This window comes from Cyphomyrmex costatus, unplaced genomic scaffold (genome assembly GCF_001594065.2).
Source record: "Cyphomyrmex costatus isolate MS0001 unplaced genomic scaffold, Ccosl1.0 scaffold123, whole genome shotgun sequence".
In the NCBI taxonomy this organism is placed as follows: domain Eukaryota; kingdom Metazoa; phylum Arthropoda; class Insecta; order Hymenoptera; family Formicidae; genus Cyphomyrmex; species Cyphomyrmex costatus.
In genome coordinates, this window is record NW_017275207.1 from 4,463,302 (window position 1) to 4,482,777 (window position 19,476).

Genomic DNA, 19,476 nt, shown 5'->3' on the forward strand with positions numbered 1-19,476 from the left:
CCCCCCCCCCCTCCCCCATCCGCCGTTTCTCATACTCGTATTTGAGCGAATGTACCATTTCCGGCGTTCCCTCTTCCACACTCTTCCTCTTTTCTACATTCTATTCCAACATAATCTACGGTTTCGGAGTTTCCTCAATGGATTTTTGGATTACTGCGAGACAAATGACTACTGTTCCCCACGGGGAAAGTATAGAATACTGTAGAACTACGATTATCCGGCCAATCCCGACAGAGAATTAGCTCGACGTCAGTGGAAATTTCTCCCCCATTACCGAAGTCTACCTTAGAAATTGATGGAAAGAGATATTACGAGTAATCTTTAATAATCTCAAATGTTTGTAATGTAAATTCATCAAGTTAAATTGGAAAGTGACTTAAGTTAACATTTGGATTATATGGATGTTTCAAGTTATCATAATTTCAATTAACAACCTGAACGCTCAAATTATATTAGATACATTTATACCAATGAAGTATAGTTATAAGCATTAATTAAAAGGGGCGTATGTAATAAAGTAAGAAAAGTAAAAAAAATACAAGCACATTCTCTTAATGTGAAATCCTGTGTTTGGCATCAAATATTTATAACTTTCTCAATAGCTTAACATATCAGCAACACTCATTTCAAACTGTACAAGTTAAATCTGACTTTTTTTGCCATTTTGAAATATTACAGGTTTCCATCGTAAATCGTCGTATAAATGTACGAAATGGTCGTAAAACTTCGTGTTGAATGCGATTTAAATTCTGTCGTTATCACCTATTCGATATATACATATATGCGAAAGCGATCGGATAGAAGGCGAATAAACACTTTGTCTTCATATTCTTTATATGCGCAGTAACTTTTTCGAGGACGACCGAAAACGATGATAAAAACAAAATAGCACGCGGCTATCAGCGCCTATTTTGCAAATTACGTTATTTCTTTTACGTGCTTAAAGCTATATCTTAAAGGGGTTACAGCGCTTTTGCGCATGAAAAAAGATACCTTCAATAAAATGCTTACTATTAATTGAGGACTAAAGATACATAAAAATTTTTGTGAACATAAATCTTTTATCAAACAGATTTTATAAACAAATGATACAAAGTTGTAAAGAATATTTTAAATAATTAAAAATGCACCGATTATTTGTTTTGTCACAATATTACACATAAACAAAAATAAATATCAATAAATTAATTTTTTTAATTACGACCTTCTAAATACATCTACAAATTTAACTTTATAAAAGTTCTTGAAAACTTTTTTTGTAAGTATTAAATTAATAAAACTATCACAATTGTATGAAAAATTTGGTTGCCTTATTTTTAAATTCTGTTTAATTAAAACATTTTTTTTAGTTTTAATAATATATATATACGCGCGTGAGATTCTTGCAGATGTATACACAAATGATAAAAATAATCAATTTTAAATCAATTTACAAGTTTATGTTTTATATTGTTTACGTAATTCATCTTTTATAAAAAAATGTGACACTTATATATGTTTCTGAGTTAGCTACCAATATTATTATATTAACAAATGTGAATTACATAATTCAGTGTATCATAGAAACCACACAATAAAAACAGAAAAAAGGTTAAAAATCTATATACTTATTAACATATATTATTTTTTATTTTTACTATTATACGTATATAATACCTATATATACATGTATAAATTCAGTTCCTTATCCATCTTTTTTAACTTTTCTATATGAGACTCAAAATTAAATTTACAGTTAATTTATTTGATTTTTATTTTGAAAATATTGTATATCACTTAAATAATCACGCAAAAATATAACGAAAAGCGAATAGTTTAATTGCTTTAATTGCGCAACGCGAACAATACCTTATCTTTGTAGAAGAACATTATCTATTATACCTTTCTTTCATATGAGATGATTTAGTTAGAATGATTATCAAAAATGAATCGTGCAAACACCTAAAACGGTATGATCCTCGTTCAGCGTTTATCGACCAGATTACTATGCTTTACATTACCGAGAATTAACGAGCCTAGAAGTAAATAAGCACTCTGCTTGCGATTCACGAAGGCCAGTGTTATATGAGCCCTCGCCTCATAAAATCTATAAACCGCGCAGAGCGTAAGGGAACGAGCATACCCGTGAAAATTCCATCGCCCGATCCACTTTCCTGGACTACCTCACCAGGTTTGCAGTCCTCGTATGTGCACAAGACCTCCAGACATATATATAGTCTTATATAATATACGTATACATACATTATACGACTATATAAATATATATGTCTACGTATAACATTACAGGCTATCTCACTACTAACATATTATATTTGTGTCTGTTTAGCTTATGAATTGCTTGACCAACTTGGAAGCAATTTTTCTTAGTAAAAATCCGATAAAAATGTTTATCTACAATTTGCTATAAAAAAAATCAACATTTTTAGTAATCGAAGTTCTAATGAAAGACTTCGAACAATGTTGAAATATAATCCATTAATAATAGGATCGAAAAAGTAGGATTTTATACAAAATTTGTAAAAAAAGGTTAAAGGTTTAAAAAATTGAGAAGTATCTTGTAAATATATGTACTTAAGCAGAACTACAGATCACAATGTAGCGTCACAATAACATTAAAACTCGGATCGTGACTAATCAAAAATTGATTTTAATGACTACTTTGAAATTTAACATCATTTTATAACACATTATTTTAATGTTATGATTTGCAATGTTTTGTAGTATTCTATACTTTCCATATAAAGAACAATAATCATTTATTCTGCTTGAACAAATATTAGCATGGGGAATATACCGGCTGAAACTGAAGAATAAAAATTATTCAACAAATTTATTAAATATTATCAAATCGTTATGTAAATTATTATTATGCAATATTGGTGCGAAATTACTAGATCGAATGAGATTTGAAAGAACTCTAAGAAGAAAGTAGGCAAAAGAGAGATAAAAGAACTTTCACAAGAAAGTTTCTATGTTTAATGATTAAAATAAATTTATTAAAATCTGAGAGAAAATTAAAAAAGTTTATTAGAAATTTATGGGATATTCTATGTCGACAATAAAGCGAATTATATGAGATATATGGAACCGGGGTAATCCTCGTGCCGTAATCGCGAGACTCTTGAAAAATGGATCGGTCCTATGTTGCTGCGCGTATAATATTGCCCGTAGCAGTAACGTCCGTAATGGCAACTAAGATGATCATAAAATGGTCACTATGCTACAAACATAACAGTAAATCTCGATCTCGTCGTCATGTTATGTTTGCAATTTCGGTGTCCAGTTTAACGCTACATTCGAGAAATGAGGCAGATTTATTTGTAAAAAAAAGTCTCAATTAAGTTCTTCTTTGTTGACTTCTTTTGTGATTAAAAAAACACTTTATTATTTAAATTTTTCGTGCAGTAAGGAAAAGTTTAAAAACGTTTTCATCAAAAATTAAATATTAACTGATGCAAAACTAAATCAATCACACTAATGAATATAATATATGTTATTTTTTTATTCATATATTTATATTGTAATATATTATATTAGTAGTTATGCCATAACTCATAAATTTTATAGCTTGAATAAATAATTTGTGAGAAACATTACTGCGTTGTACTATACTTAGTATTATATAATTCAATATTTGTAATAATTGCACAAAAGCGTATAACCGCGATAGCTTGTAACGACATTATTTTCGACGTTTAAATATATAGCTTCTACAAAATCACGTATCGATACATCATACACGTTTTCTAGACGATCAAACGTAAGATTTTATTGCGACAACGATATGGCAAGGAGAAATGATCTTATTCGTAGTACCAAATTGCCAATATCGAATGTATCATAAAGTTACCAGACATACCGTTTTCATGGTACGATCTCCAAATTGAACCTTGTGTCCTCCGACAAAGTTTATCCTTAGAATGTTCTCGGTTTTCACTAAACGTCCTCGAATTTGTCATTCTTGAATTATTGGTATAGAAACAATGTTATTATGACTTGTTTTAGTATGATTATACAGGCAATAGGTATGCAACCAATTCCATAATTCTGCAATTATTGACGTTCTGCTCCATCGATAATGTATTGTTTAATTCTCCTTAGAATGAACAATTGAAAAATATAATTACAACATTTTGATCTGTATTCCATGTATTATATACGTGTTGTAAATTAAATCTATTGTAAATTAAAGTCATGTAACACATATTCAATCACTCTCCTCCATAAATTCCAATCAATTTAAAAATACACTTTATACTAAATATTGTTATTTTTTCATTTTTGAGCAAAGGACAAATAGCTAACTAAAATAACCAATATTAAAGCAGCAGTATATATTTTACAGTTGATCAGCCGAAAAATAAAAAAAAAAGTATACATCAATACTTCTAATTCCGAAAATTAATTTTACTTACTATATCAATCGTAGCACCGTAACAATTTACTTTTCGTCATCAAAAGAAATTTCGGTTTAACTACTCAACCGATAGACTCTTCTTTGGAAGAGGGTAGTTAACCGATGAGTAGTTAACTCCGAAAGCGTGCCGTAGGGAGCTGACTAATACGACCTTCCGTGCTAATGCATTAAGCTAATCTTCAAAGTTTGCGCAAAAACTGCTCTCAACAAAGAACTCGAGAGTTTAAAGACCGTCGAAAATGAACTTCTCAACAGCGCGTCGGAAAATTGGTTGCAATTGTGATTAACATGAGTACTATCAGTTAAAGTTCTAATTATGTCGATTTGGGACATATTTATCTACACACTTAATCTTAATTTATTATTATCTTTTTTATATTCTGTTTGATTATATCTTTACTCCTCCTATAACTTTTTATATTCTCTTTTCAGATTATTTTACAAATTCATATCTAATTATTTATTTTTTTAATTTCTTTGCGATATTGAGATAAGATTTATTAAAATTTTTACATCCATTATATTCTATAATATACTTTATAAATAATCTCCCCTTTTCTATAATTAGTGACAAAAAATAATATGCAGTTATAATATGCAGCTAAAGTGATATACACCTATCTTTATGGTACATTTTATCATATTTATTATTTTAAATTTTATTTTATTGTATTTTAGTACATATTAGAGAGATATCCTATAATTAATTTCCTTTATCAGTCAATTGCAAATTAGTATGAACTGCTACATCGCAGTTCGACAGCTATTACAGTTAAATGTAATCGCATTTCATCGTCATCTGCATTTTAAAATGATATTTTCTTTTAAATTTGATAAAAATCATCCGGAATATAAAAAAGACTTCACATAATCGAAAAAAGCGGCTTTATTTTATATTCTCGTCCTATCTATCGTTCTATTCGTCGCATACAAATCTCTCTCTCTCTCTCTCTCTCTCTCTCTTCCCCAATATCATTGGAACAGTAAAACTCATTCCTATTTCTTGATTTTTCAATATTATGTATATATACAATATAATATATTTGAGGAAAATGGAGAAATTTAGATATACATATATGTATGTATATTCTTTGACTTCTCAAACTCAAAGTCTTAAAATGTGCAATGTTTGCACCTATACGTATATTAATTTACTTTATCTATATAATCTATTTTTTTTAAATAAATACTTAATATAAACTTTTAAAATATCATATTCACATTAATATTGAATATATAATAATATATACATTATACCAGAAGGTTTATGGGTTATCGCCATGTCTTTCTTCATTATTGATGTTAACATTTTGTGAACCATGCCGTTCACTTCATCAGGGCGAGGAGTGCGCTGATACTGCAGATACTAATATATCTAATATATACATTAGTTAAAAAACTAAATACAGACATGTTAAAAGCAAAAGTTCTCATTTTAGTAAATGTGTTATCAAAACTATATTAGAATTTAACTTTAATACTATATTCTTTATAGTATTCATGCAGCGACGAAAGGGTTAAAGTTACCATGGAAACGTTAAACGAGACAAAATGAGGAAGCAGTCAAGAACGGGCTACTCAATATCGAGTTACTGAAAGTCAGGAGAACTGCCGAAGTTGTCGCGAAGAATTGCATGAGCGACAGTACCATGAGAATAAACCAAGCCCTTTGTAATGTAATTGCATGATAAGAACGAACTTATTTGCGATAACAGAAGAAGGCATGAAAGAGCTGAGGCTTGAATTACCGATAGATTACGATAATCTTGAAATAAAAAAAAAGGAGAAAAAATTACTACTCTTAGATTTTAATAGCAAAGCTACGTTATTTGAGAACTCTACAGATTCTTAATTACATCTTAATTATGGATAACGAAATTTCGCCATATTACACGCTCTCAAAGTCTTCTTAATATAATTTAACAGTGTAAGACAGAATATTCTAATCGAAATAATTTAAATTACGTATTGCGCGCTTTGACATTAAATTGATAACCTTATTCTCTTACTTCAAAAGTGACAAAATTAAAAAAAAATTACTTTCGACTTATTACAATGAATGAGTTGGATAAAAATTATTCTATTAATCATCAAAAATAAATTAAACTTAACTTTATAATTTGTTCAAAAATTAAAGGACTTTTGTTATTTTTAAGGTTTTCAAAGAGGTCATAATATCTTCAAAAGTGACATATTTTGAATTTTTGTCGATATTATTATACTTGATTAATCGATAATTTTCTATTGTTGAAAAATAATTTTTTCTGTTTTTTTTTGTCTGTAAAACTAATTTTTTTTAATTGTACACTTTTGAAGAAAGGAACCGATGTGTAAGAATGAATACTATCATATTTTATTTAATTAATATGATTACAATGGATAAATAGATAGAGAAAGAGACGGGAGAGAGAGAAAAAATATATAATCTTCAAAAACCATAAGCAATTAATTATGGCCAAGTATGATAAATTTATCACTAATTTTCGCTCTAAATAAAGACGCACGTACAAATTAAAGGATCCCGTAACGCTGACATCCTCCATTCTCATTCTTTCTGCAGCTAGTCGCTTTTATCTTCACGTCGAAATCGTACAGCGACGTGATAAAGCGCGTTTCGCACGAGGAAGAATTCTTTGTCCAATGAGCAATGCATTATTTGTGCGTCTATCGATCTTTGGCTATGAGGAGATCTTTCGCATGCTGCTTCGACTCGTTCGTCGAATCGGCGATAAACGTAAATCCCTCTTGCCAAAGTCGGCCCAACCCCAGCACAGGAAAGCTGCATATTTAACCTTCGATCGACGATAATATTATAAATCTGCTCGGAATATTAAATTAACATACAATTTTTAGTATACTGCAGGATACTTCTTAGCAGGAATATCTTTTGTGTCTTTTCGATAAACTTAAAAAAGACGTTTTAAAACATTTAACATACCTACACGGTATCAATATTTAACTTTAGAGCAAAAAGTGTATTAAAATACAAATTAACTTTTAAACGATTTAAATAAGAATATACAAGCCATATACCATACATATAGGTATTCACGCAGGGTCGCTTTATGGCTAAAATATTTCAATCACCCCCCCTTCATGATGTAATATACTCTCTTACTCTCAATATACTCTCAACAACTTAAAATTTTTTTTTCCAAATTTTAAGAAGTGTTTTATTTATTCAATTTAAAAAAAATGTTTTGTTTTTAAATTTTTTGTCCTGAGCTGTAGCTAACTCACCTTAATACATCACTGTAATCTATGTGCGATAATACGGTTACACTATTGCAAACAGCGGAACGTAGTTATAACTTTTACAAAAATTCTGTTTACTTGTATTTTGGTTAGAAACGATACGAGTAGGAGTTAAATTAAATCTTTCTACTATTTTATAACACAACACACACACACACACACTATTGACTACTATCGTGAACATGTATATTTATAATGTAAATATTGCAGTTGTTTTAAGTAAATATCTACAGTATTTACTTAAAATATGAATTACTTATATTTAAAATGTGAATTATTCTTTTTTCTTTATACGCACACGAGTATTTGCAATTTTATCAACATATAAATAATTGTCCCAAAAACTTATAACTTTTTGATATTATAATATTGATATTGATATTCTCTAATATATACTACAGATACACTGTATTTACGATTCGGCATTGAAGAGTTTTACTTGCGTGTGACAGGAACGAAACAATCTACTTATTGCAGTAAAATGGGAATCGAAGATTTTTCAGTTTCACAGTGAAGTAAAATCATGATCTTGCGCGTGACGGGTTTCAGTCGAAGAACGGACAGTTAGATTCCACATAAGAAAATATTCGTTTCCTTCAGCGATTTCACCCGCGTTTCATCCACTCCTGAGTGTAGCAGTTAGTTTCCCGAGTACGGCATTAGGGAGATTAAAGGACAATTCGGTCCTCATTGCGAAGGGATTAAAATCACTCTCGAAGCTCTGCAAGTTTCCTACCTCGTATCTGTGCCGATTCTCCTCTTTGCGTATCTTGTAGATGTGGTGAATGCACCACCTAGTGGCATTCGCGATCGCGCGCCGTTGACGAACGAATTAACATAATCCTGCCGCTTTCTCGCTCGTAGAATCGATAAGTACGAATGAGTGCGCGCTTCGAATTTCGGAACGTGAGCAAAAAGACGATTAGTTGATTCATCGATTTGCTTAGCCTGATTTAATGACTGTTTTGGATTAATGACTTTTAAATGATCAGCTGATTAGGCTACGAGTTTTCAAGAAACATGATTTAATTTTGCTTTATTTCTTTGAATAATTTTAATTAAAAGAATTTATGTCAGCTGAATGGCTCTCGATTTCTGCGTTCACAAATAGTTTGAAAATTAGTTATTATAAATAACAGTCAAAGTAAAAAAATTTTTTTTTAATTATTGTGTAAAAATACATAATTATAAGAATAATTATACTAAGACAAATTTATGGTTGGAAATGAATGAACCAGTAGATCCGTAATCGTATCAATTAAATTTCCGGTTACCTTTATATGCACACATCTGGTTATTTCAACTAAAATTACAATAAATTTAAATATAAAATTTTAATTTGTCCATTATTCCGTTAGAATTTTTATTAATGTAATCAAACTCTTTTTCCAGTGTACAAGTAATATTATAAGAATTAAGGAATAACAGTTATAAGAAATAAGACTATTTTCAAGATTAAAGGTAGAAATGTGTTGCGAATACATATCGCAGAATCAACAAGATCGAAAGAAACATGAACAAGATACCACTCAATAATACCGATATCTTATTCTGATACTGTCTCGAAGTAATGCGGATCGAGGCCGACCGGTTCCGATACGACACGTCTCGTGAAAATGTTGAGCTGGACATTTCCGTCCTCAACAAGTCGACAAGAATTCAATAGAACTCAATAGAATTCAATAGAAGCTATAAATGTCTCAGGTGCCGAAAGTATCAAGTTGTAAAACAAAATATCTTATTAACCATGTTGATATCCGGAAGCCACGACTTTTCTTGTGATCTTTATCGTTGATCGTTAAGCTGCGCAATTCAATAAATTTATGAAGAGTGAAACTAGATTTCGGGAATCTCTCAAGATATTGGACTTATATGATCGCATTAATTCAAGCTGTTTCATATTTTGCCGGCTCATCCGCAGACTCGTGGATTTCGTCTGCTAAGTTACGCCGAAGCTAAGTTTCCAGCTCGCAGATCAAACTTGTCAGCCAAGAAATAAAAATTGAAGGTGGATATGTGCTCGTAAGTCAGATTGAGAATATAAATTCGGGAATAAAAAGAAAGTAGGGAAAAGACATGCAATGTAGATATTGTGCTATCGAATGCCCTAATCTTGAATAAGAAACGAGAACGAAAGAGAGAGAGAAAGAAGAAGAAAAAAGAATGAAATTATGGCTTGTGGCCATCAAACGTACTGAAATACTTGAACGAAACCGACGAGGAAAAGCCCCGAGAAAATAGAAACATATCACTTTTCTAAGAACAGATAGTAAAAATTTCGACCGTGCAACATCGAGGAAATGGCAAGAAAGATGAGAGAATTGCATCTAAAGTCATATATTTTATTTATTTCACATTAAGAGAGAACACATTAAAATTAATACCATTCTGTTATTATTATTTATAAAATAGTCTTGATAAAAAATCAAAATTTAGTTTCTTTTTTATTATTTTCTATGTGGAAGAACATCCGTAAGAGTTTGATAAGTTTTGAGGTGGAGGGTGAAATTACAGTCGACAATGAACAGGCACGATCAAGGTTCGTATAGAAGGACCCGAGAAGGGAGGAAGAGAGAATCTCAGGATTAGATATTACTCGGTGCTGGGGTTGTTCGCCAACTGGCTTTGATATATTACCGAGTGATAATCCTATCTGCGCACAAAGCCAGGATACAATGATACAACCAAAGCAACTGGATGCCATGTCGACTCCATTGCACTTACAATATGTATCCAGCTGTCTGCCAGTGAGAGCACGAGTTGTGTTTAAGATGCTTATAGAGCATAGAAGTAAACAGTACCACTCACACACACTAACGTCTAACGAGAGTTGTGTCTAAGATGGAAATCCGTGTTAATGAAGAACGGTCAATCAACTTTGTCAGGAATGATTTCAATGCGATGCAATATTATCTCTAGTAATGCGTGAATATGATAAAAAAAATATCAATAACATGAATATAATAACTCTTCTTGTTATATATGTCATAAAATACAGAAAACTATCGTTATACTGTAAACGATTGTTTCTCGTTTTCTTCTGAAAAGAATGACCAGTGATTGTATGTGATAGTGCAAGTTAATAAAAAAATAATATGTAAAATTTTATGTTTTGTTGATCAAAATAAAACATTTCAAAAATATTGAAACATACATTAACCGTATATATTTCTAGCATTTAGTCTATCAATCATTGTTACCTAAGCCTATGACATGAACGGCAACACAAACGCGGCTCGGCAACGATCTAGCTATCGACAATAAAAGATCGACTCGGACAATCAGTTGTGTACAGACATTCAATCGACACACTCGTTATTTCGGTACGCTCATAAAACTCTTTGTATTCGCATATAATATAATATTCTCAATCAATTAAGAATCCGAAATCATTTACTGCAAAACACAAGATTCATTTATTATATTTTTAATTCTAGTTAACAATGGATTGATTCGAGAAAGTTAAAAATATAAGATTTTCTAAAGTTACACAAAGTTACATGAAGTTTTATAAAAATCTTTTGTATTTTGTGCTGTATATTATAATTTATATATATTGTAAAATTACATATAATAATTTCTGAATAATTTCGTTTTCGAGAGTCAAAAACATCCATTTAAACGACAATATAGTATATTTTATTTTATGTGATACAGAAATAAAATTTAAATATATACAGGAAAAGCAAGAAAACATATTTTTATTTATATTTTATCTCTTCACTTTTTGATAATTTTATTACAATTTGTAATCATATTTAAACTAAAAAATTGAAAAAATGTAAAATTTTTTTGAGTCTTTGATGTGTTTATTTTCTCCGAATGCATATCATGTAATAGAATTTTAAATATAACATATACAAAAAATTAAAAGTATTAAAAACGGTAGACCTAAATCGAAACAAATTTTTTTAATTGTATAATTTAAGTAAGCTACATACACACTAATAAACTTATTATGATGCAATTTAAATTATTGTATTAATTTAGATATATGTTATTATATGTTGACATTATTCTCAAATCATATCACAATGTTAGATCTTAAATAGATTCGAAATATGTGATGCAAAGAAATGATTATATGTGAAAAATTCAAAATAATTGAATAAATCTATGCTTTTCGAAAAAATTAGCTTGAAAAAGTAATGAAGCATTTATATGCTTGATTAAAATTTCACTTTTAACAATGAAATTTCATTACAAACCATTATAAGTTAATTATAAATTTATATACGTTTGCGTGCTTGTATAGTATGATTCAGTTACCCAATCCGTATTTACGTGTGTCTGTTGAATTGATAGCACGATCGATATGCAAGGTTCTCACAATTCATTCCATCGCACAACCCGCATCTCAAAGCGATCAAAAGACGAACGCGCGTATTGCTCGTGGGCAACAATGTAGCTTGAATTGATTCCGGGCCCTCCTCGGGGAAAGAGATTGTCGAGACCTCAAGCGTGCTGTGACCAACTGGAAAAAAAAAGAAAAAGAGGAAAAAATCAGAGTTCTCGATACGTACCGATGTATATATGGTTGTTCGCGGAGCGCCCCGAGGCTACCCGACGAAATTGCATTCGGAATTTCAATATAGCGCATATCATATTTCAACCTTAAAATGCCCCCAGCGCTGTCCGGGTATTACTTTGAGGTTCCTATACCCGTAGAAACCGACTTTGTCCACCGATTATAGAGATTCCGACTGCGGTAAGGTATACGGATTTGAAATACAAGAAGAAAAAATTGAAGGATGTGCAATCATCCCTCAAATACTCTCTTTTCTCTCTCTCTCTTTCCCCCTCTCCTCCCTCTTCCTCCTCTAACATCTTTTCGTCAAAGCGGAGCAGCCTGTAAAGGACATTAGATGGTTTTCGTTCGGAATAAATGATCAAAAGGTAATTCCGGATTAAAGCTGTCATTGGCCCGGTGACTTGCTTGTATGTACGTTCCATTACGATCAGGATGTTGCATTACAAAGCGATTTAATCAATTTTTCAGAAAAGTTGGAAAACTGCTATTAATATATATTCGCCAGAAGACGCACGCCTTCTCTGCGGATTTTTTGTCCGATTTGGAGATGATTTTGGCTTAGTGAAACGATAATAACAAGATCGAATTATCTCCGCGCTTAAAGTTTGTTTAACAGGAAAGGGAAATTAATATTCTGTTTAGTAAGTTTTAAATTGTTATTGTACAAACTTTGAAACTTTATTATTTAACGTTGATGAGTTTTATTTGTTATCTTTGATTATCAAACCCTTTTCTTAAAAAAAAATAATATTTCATTATATGATACAATCTGCTATCATATTAAAAATATCGTATAATAGAAGGGAAATATTTAATGTTAGAAATTAAAGAAAATTATAGGTTAATAATGATATAGACAATTTTTATTACAAACTGATTCTAAACTTATTAAGTTTATATAAAATGTTATTTTTATGTTATTTTATATCACACATATATTAATTTACATTGATTTACTAATTATAATAAATTGTTATTATTAAATATACCTTTGGTTCCTTTTTTATATACATATACATATATAATGAATAATTATAAAATCTAATTAAAAAAGTAGTACAATTTTAGAAATAATTCGTAATTAATGAGTTATATTGAAGAAAAAAATTCTCTTAAATAAAATATCATACTCAGCTATGTAAAAAAATATAATTATTAGTAGCAATGACATGCTTGGTTATGAACCGATTATACTTTCAAAGCGTGTTTTTCTTTTTCCTTCGTCGTGTATGTTGGAGAAAAGAAATAATTATCTCGCGGTTCAAATCAGAGGCGAGAAAGACGAGAGAAATTAATGTCAGTTCGTTAGGATGGTTTGTACTCGAGTCGCAGAATTTAATTACCAGTACGAGTAAAAGTAAATGGCAGCCACGAGAAAAATGTCGATTTAACGAGAAAGCACAAGCGTATCGCTATCGTAACGATATTTGCCGTTAGATGGAATGACCTTTCAAGCAACTTTCACGTATCCGACGATCTCTAGGAACGACGATAATGGTCAAAATATATTTTTTGTAGATATTTGTTTGGCTTTTATTCTTTTATTTTTTTATTAATGAAAGATATCATAAACGAGTTCAAAAGCAATCTTCCGCCAAGTACTCGGCGGAGCGCCGAGACAATTTTCTTCCAAAGTTTACCCGCTCGCGCTTATCGAGAGGAGTTTGCACGAGCAAAAAATTCTTATTATGACTTATCCGCGATCGTGTACTTTGACCGAGATACTTTGGATAAACCAAGATGAGCTAGAATCTCTATGATGACGAAATTAGATAACTGCAATGTTATAATTGAAGGAAAAGCAACTTGAGAACGCGGATTTCCTTCAAAATAGCAATGCTGTTTTTATTTACTATAAAAATTATGTATGTAAAAGAGAATGAAAATGAATTTGACGTGCTAGTTCGAGAGAAACTCGTGATATTTGGTGAATGTTTGGTACGGTTTATCGTTATTGTCATTCAAAAAGAAGGGAGAGCATTGTCATGAAAGAGCATTTGATGCAACGTGAACGAAGTAGGCCATGCCAAAGGTAACAAAAACATTTATTCGCTAAATGAAATTGGGAGTGAATGGGAGAGATTGACAGGGGTTTATGCACCAAGCCAGGGTAAGATCCTGGCGGATTGCGAGATCCCGGCGAACATTTCGCTAATACCGTCGTTTATCACAACTGGCGAATGGAGAGCTCGTGAGATCGCGAGATCGTCCGACAAGCTGCACGCGGTGTTACGCTAAGTTCACCTGAGTTACGGTGATTAATCGATAATAGGTTCCCATATGATACGGACGGCACGTTGTCGATGTGCGAAACGACCTTAATCACATTAGTTGACGGTGACATGATCAATATATTATGATAGGACGGGTCATTCCGTTTCGTTCAGCTTAACTTAACATTACAGTACACGGACCCTGGCGTTCACGTCATGCTTATCTTGTTCGCGTATCTGCGAACGTATTACGCTCGCATCTACATATACATTATCATAATAGAAGCGAGCTGACTAATTAATCGATTCACGTGCCTCCCAATTTCAGTTTGCGCAGACAAATGCACGTTTCATATTTATGACCGTGGGATGAATTACAAGACGAGTTATTTTAGTACACAGACAAATATCAATATATTTATATTTACACTTTGTTAAAAAAAATCTGTCTGCTTGATACAGTAAACGCAATGATATTGTAAACATACAATAAGGTTTACAAAAATAAATGGATGTTTGTTGCATTTGTTCGAATAAATAAATTTAGGAATAGGAGGTGAAAGTTACATACGAAAAAATATATAAATATTATCGGAAAGAGATAATTATGTTTAATTAAAATATAGCTTTTTCGTCGCGTTATTTCTTTCATTGAGAAAATTGTTAAATAATTTTGATGACTAAATACAAATGCTGACGATACATCTTTCGATGTAAGAAATTCTACTTTCGCACTTTAACGAGAGTTTTTATCGATCGCATTTATATCTTGACGTTTGTTACAGTGTGCCATCTACTGCGAGGCGGCGTGGCAGCGATTTTTGGACCGCAGAGCGCACATACGGCATCTCACGTGCAGAGCATTTGCGACACCATGGAAATTCCGCACTTGGAGACACGCTGGGACTACCGGCTTAGACGGCAGAGCTGCCTCGTCAACCTCTATCCTCATCCCACCACTTTGTCCAAGGTACGTATACACAAACTTTAGCCAGAATAATAGCCTCATTAAAGCCAGCACTCATCGCGCAAAATCTGCCTTCGTGACCTTTCTCCTCACGGATTTCTTGCCTCTCATGGCTGGTTTTACCTCTACCTTCATCGACGAGCAAACATGGCCCTTTTAGATCGTAGGATTAACGGTTGTCGCTCTAATCAAGATAATTTCAACATTTCGTGCTTCCCATTTTACATTGCGCTGCAATTATAATTGGAGTAGCGAAAAAAAATCAATGAAGTCTAGAAACACTAAATTTTTATAGCAGAGAAAAACATACTAAAATATTATAAAAAATTGTTTAGTAAATATATATATTGTAGGCGCTTCTTTAGGATTTCCTTTTCTTATTATATAATATTATAATAATTAAAAAAAATATAATTAAGATCATTGATTAGTTTTTACACTCGGTCAAAAGATTACATCGATTTTGCATTTTACGTTGCACGATAACTTCTAATTAGAAGAGTAAAAAAAATATCAATGAAGTTTAGAATAATATTAAATTTTTAGTAGAGAGGCAAAAAATATACGATTTATAAATATCTATCACAATATTTTATAAAAATTGTATTTTAGAAAAGTTTAAAGTTCTCTTTTCTTGTTAATTAATTAAAAATATATTGAAGAAGCTCAAGTAATTTTCAGCCGAAAAATTATATTGGTTTTGCATTTTCACCAAGATATAGTGCAGAAGATCGCTTTCGCGACCAAGGTGCATTTGCTGCTACATTCAGTTGTATCTGTATGCATCGGGTACGGTACCCACAGTGCGGTAGTTCTGAACTTAATGCAAAAGAACTAAAAGTTTTTGAATTTCTCTTAATAAGCGCGAAGTTTCGTGAAGGGGTGCGGCTGAAAGCTCCGGTCGCAGGATTGTATAGCTCTCGGGCTTTTTGGGTTAACGAGAGTTCTCGCTCTTTCTCTTCGTTTTCTCTCCTTTCTTCCCTTCCCTTCCACCGTTTCTCTCTCAGTCTATCTGTCTGTCCGCCTCTTTACTTGTTGTTTCATGAATCCTTGCAACTCTTTCGCTTTCTCAATATTTGTCATTCGCGAACACCTGCACCTTGTGACACTACGCTCTTTCTTCTTTGCTCGTTTTCACATCCTCTCAATATTTGCCGCCAGATTTGTTCTCTATTCCCGAAAGCGTTTTGTTCATTCTCTGTATAGGATGTGGTGAAATCTTACTCATTGCCCATCACCGAGTTTCCCTTTATTTTTGAAAGGGTTTGCGAACGGAAAATAAATATCCGCGACTACGAAGCGCTTTACGCTTCAAACAAGAGAACATTCGTGAGAAAGTCGATAAATCCGTCGCTGCGGGCGAACAAAACGCACAAGCATGTCCCAAAGGAAAGTATAAAAGCCAGCAAAAATGAAATTTTCTTTTAACGTACACTTCAGAAAACAATTGCACATTATTTATATCTTAAATATGTATCTAATAATGTAGACGTATATATCTACGAAAGGAATATTTCTATATAAGTATTATACCGACAATGAGTGCGGCATTAAATTTTATTAATTGTGCCAGAAACTAAACGTTTATCAACAATTATTAGATCTACAAAAAAATTAAACATAGATTGATATCGATAGTATTGTTTCTACGTGACGGATTTTCTGAAGTTCTTTATGGATTTCATGAAATATTAATGACTATAAATAATAATTTACGGTTGCATAGGTTGACTTTGACTTCTCGATCAAAGGGCTTTCAGCATGGTGCACCGAGGACACAATTTAAAGGCCACCGCATACCTAAAGCTATTTGCTCTTCTCTCTCTCTCTCTCTCTCTCTCTCTCTCTCTGGTCAGAGTAAGAATTTCAATTAGAATATATGTATTCATCGCATGTGTCGCATCATCAAGTTTTGATTTGAAAATTATCAACTTCCATGTTGCTATTCCATAATAGTACTTCAAAATATTCTGATAAATTTACAGTCATTATAACAATTCTAATTAACACATATGTTCATGCAAATCATATATCTGACATACGTATTTGCTTTAATAGACTGTAATTTATGTATACTTGTAAAATGTTCGAATGTAAAATTGTTGTATAAAAGAAGATATGAATGTTACGTAAAGAAATAAAAATAATAATATTCTAATACACTCTATTTAAAAATAAAGAAAAAAATCGTTTCTAAAAAAATTTGTTATCTACATGGGAAATCAATTTACTATACAAACAGTAAGAATTTGACTTAAAATATTTTAACAACCTAAATGAAAAGTGCCATTAAAAGATACATTTATACTGATAGAAATCTAGAAAAATAATATCTAACATAAATTTTGTCATAATAGAATAATTTCTATGTCTAAATTATACAACGATGATTGGTTGAGAAAAACGCACTTTTTTTTAATAAAACATGTAAAACTTATCCTGGAATTTAATTTCTTAATTTGTGAAATTTGTTGTTTACACAATAAGATATGAACGTGCAAGAGAAGTTGAAAAACATAAAGAGAAAGAGGAACGTTTAATAAGCTTTCGCATTCTGGAAGTGATAAACATCAGGTTTTCTCAGTTTCAAGTTTCCATTGTGAGTCTAGTAAACCGGTGGGAAGTAGCTTACGTCGTCAGTTATTTCACGGTGTTAGAGCAGGGTTGGTTTTCTCTTGCCCGAGTTCTTTCCTCGGCGGAGTCCTGCCATTTCCAACGGCGAAAATGCAAAATTCACTAGGAGAGCAGCAGCGTCCTGATTAGAGTACTCGGCGGAGGAAAAGGAAAATCGAAAAAAGACAGCGGAGGTGGGTGAACGTTGGCGTCGATTCCGTCAAACGAGCGACAGCCTCATTCAGTCAACCCAACGACGGAAATATTTTACTTTCCGGTACCATCTTATGCGTAGTTCAAAGGAACCGAAGGCGATTGCAAGGAGCAGAAAAATGAGGTAAAAAGAAGCACAACCAGTGAGTCTCTTTGATTCGCATTGGGTGAACTGTGAAGATAACTAATACTCTTCGCACCGTGATTTTCCGCAAAATGGTAACAAATTACTAACGCAAACGGCATATTATTTCCAATGGTAAAATAAAGAGAAACTATTTCTGTTTATAAAAAGTATTAATTGCAAGAAAATTACGCCAATTTTTTACATAAACTATGATTTATTTATTAGTTACTTAAACTTTAAAAATTATTATTTAGAATATTATAATTGCATATAATATAATAAAATTAATGTGCTTATATTTAAATGAATGTTATTTTTACAAAACGCCGACACGGAATTTGAAAAAGTCCATGTTCAAATCTCGGTCGAGGTATATATCTTTTACAATAAATTACTCACAGTGCTTTGAAGATGCTTAGCATCGATAATATTAAATTGCTTGTCAATTTAATTTATTATACATACTTAATAATTTATATTACATAATTCAGCTTTAGTTTAATACTATAAATCTGTTTGTTATTTCTGCACTCTCTAATCTGATGTACTCGATGCAATAAATTGAAATGAAACAAACGTATATATATTTCCTTCAACTTATTACACCGTGTGCACTAATTCAGAGAAAGCAGGAATAAAAGACATACCTTGTGTTTTAAGACCGACCAATAATCGGTATATAGTTTAAACTGAAAATTATAAAACACACACATATATTATTATTAGGCATTAAGATTCGCCTTAACGAATATGGCCCTCTTCATTCAGTTGTGTTAAACAATTATTATCACTTTAACTAATTTTGTGGTAAAAATGGCGAAACACGGCCTAAATAACATAATATTTGTCCTTCTTTCGTATTTTATAAATGTACTAGATGCCCTCATCAATAAATATAATGTGATAAGGCAACATCACTTCAGTATACAATACACACATGAAAAACACTCTTAATATTTTCTTATAAAAAAATAACGATGTATAGTTAATCTATCATTTTCACATTTGAAACGTTCCTGAACGAGGCGCTTCAATTATTACAGTCGAACACGAAGACGAATCTATCCAATCTCGCTTTGAACTTTCGGACAGTTCGTATTGTCCATGTCGAAATCGAATCGTCAGGTATTTCGATTCGCA

The 19,476-nt window shown here is 31.6% G+C and overlaps 1 protein-coding gene across 1 annotated transcript in view; it reads left to right on the forward strand.

Annotated features, from left to right (window-relative positions):
• Window positions 1-19,476, forward strand: part of KaiR1D (Kainate-type ionotropic glutamate receptor subunit 1D) — a 241,570-nt gene that overhangs the window by 134,472 nt on the left and 87,622 nt on the right. Inside the window, exon 4 of the mRNA XM_018548528.1 lies at window positions 15,202-15,386. Coding sequence (XP_018404030.1) covers window positions 15,202-15,386 — 185 coding nt within the window. The remainder of the gene's footprint in view (window positions 1-15,201; window positions 15,387-19,476) is intronic.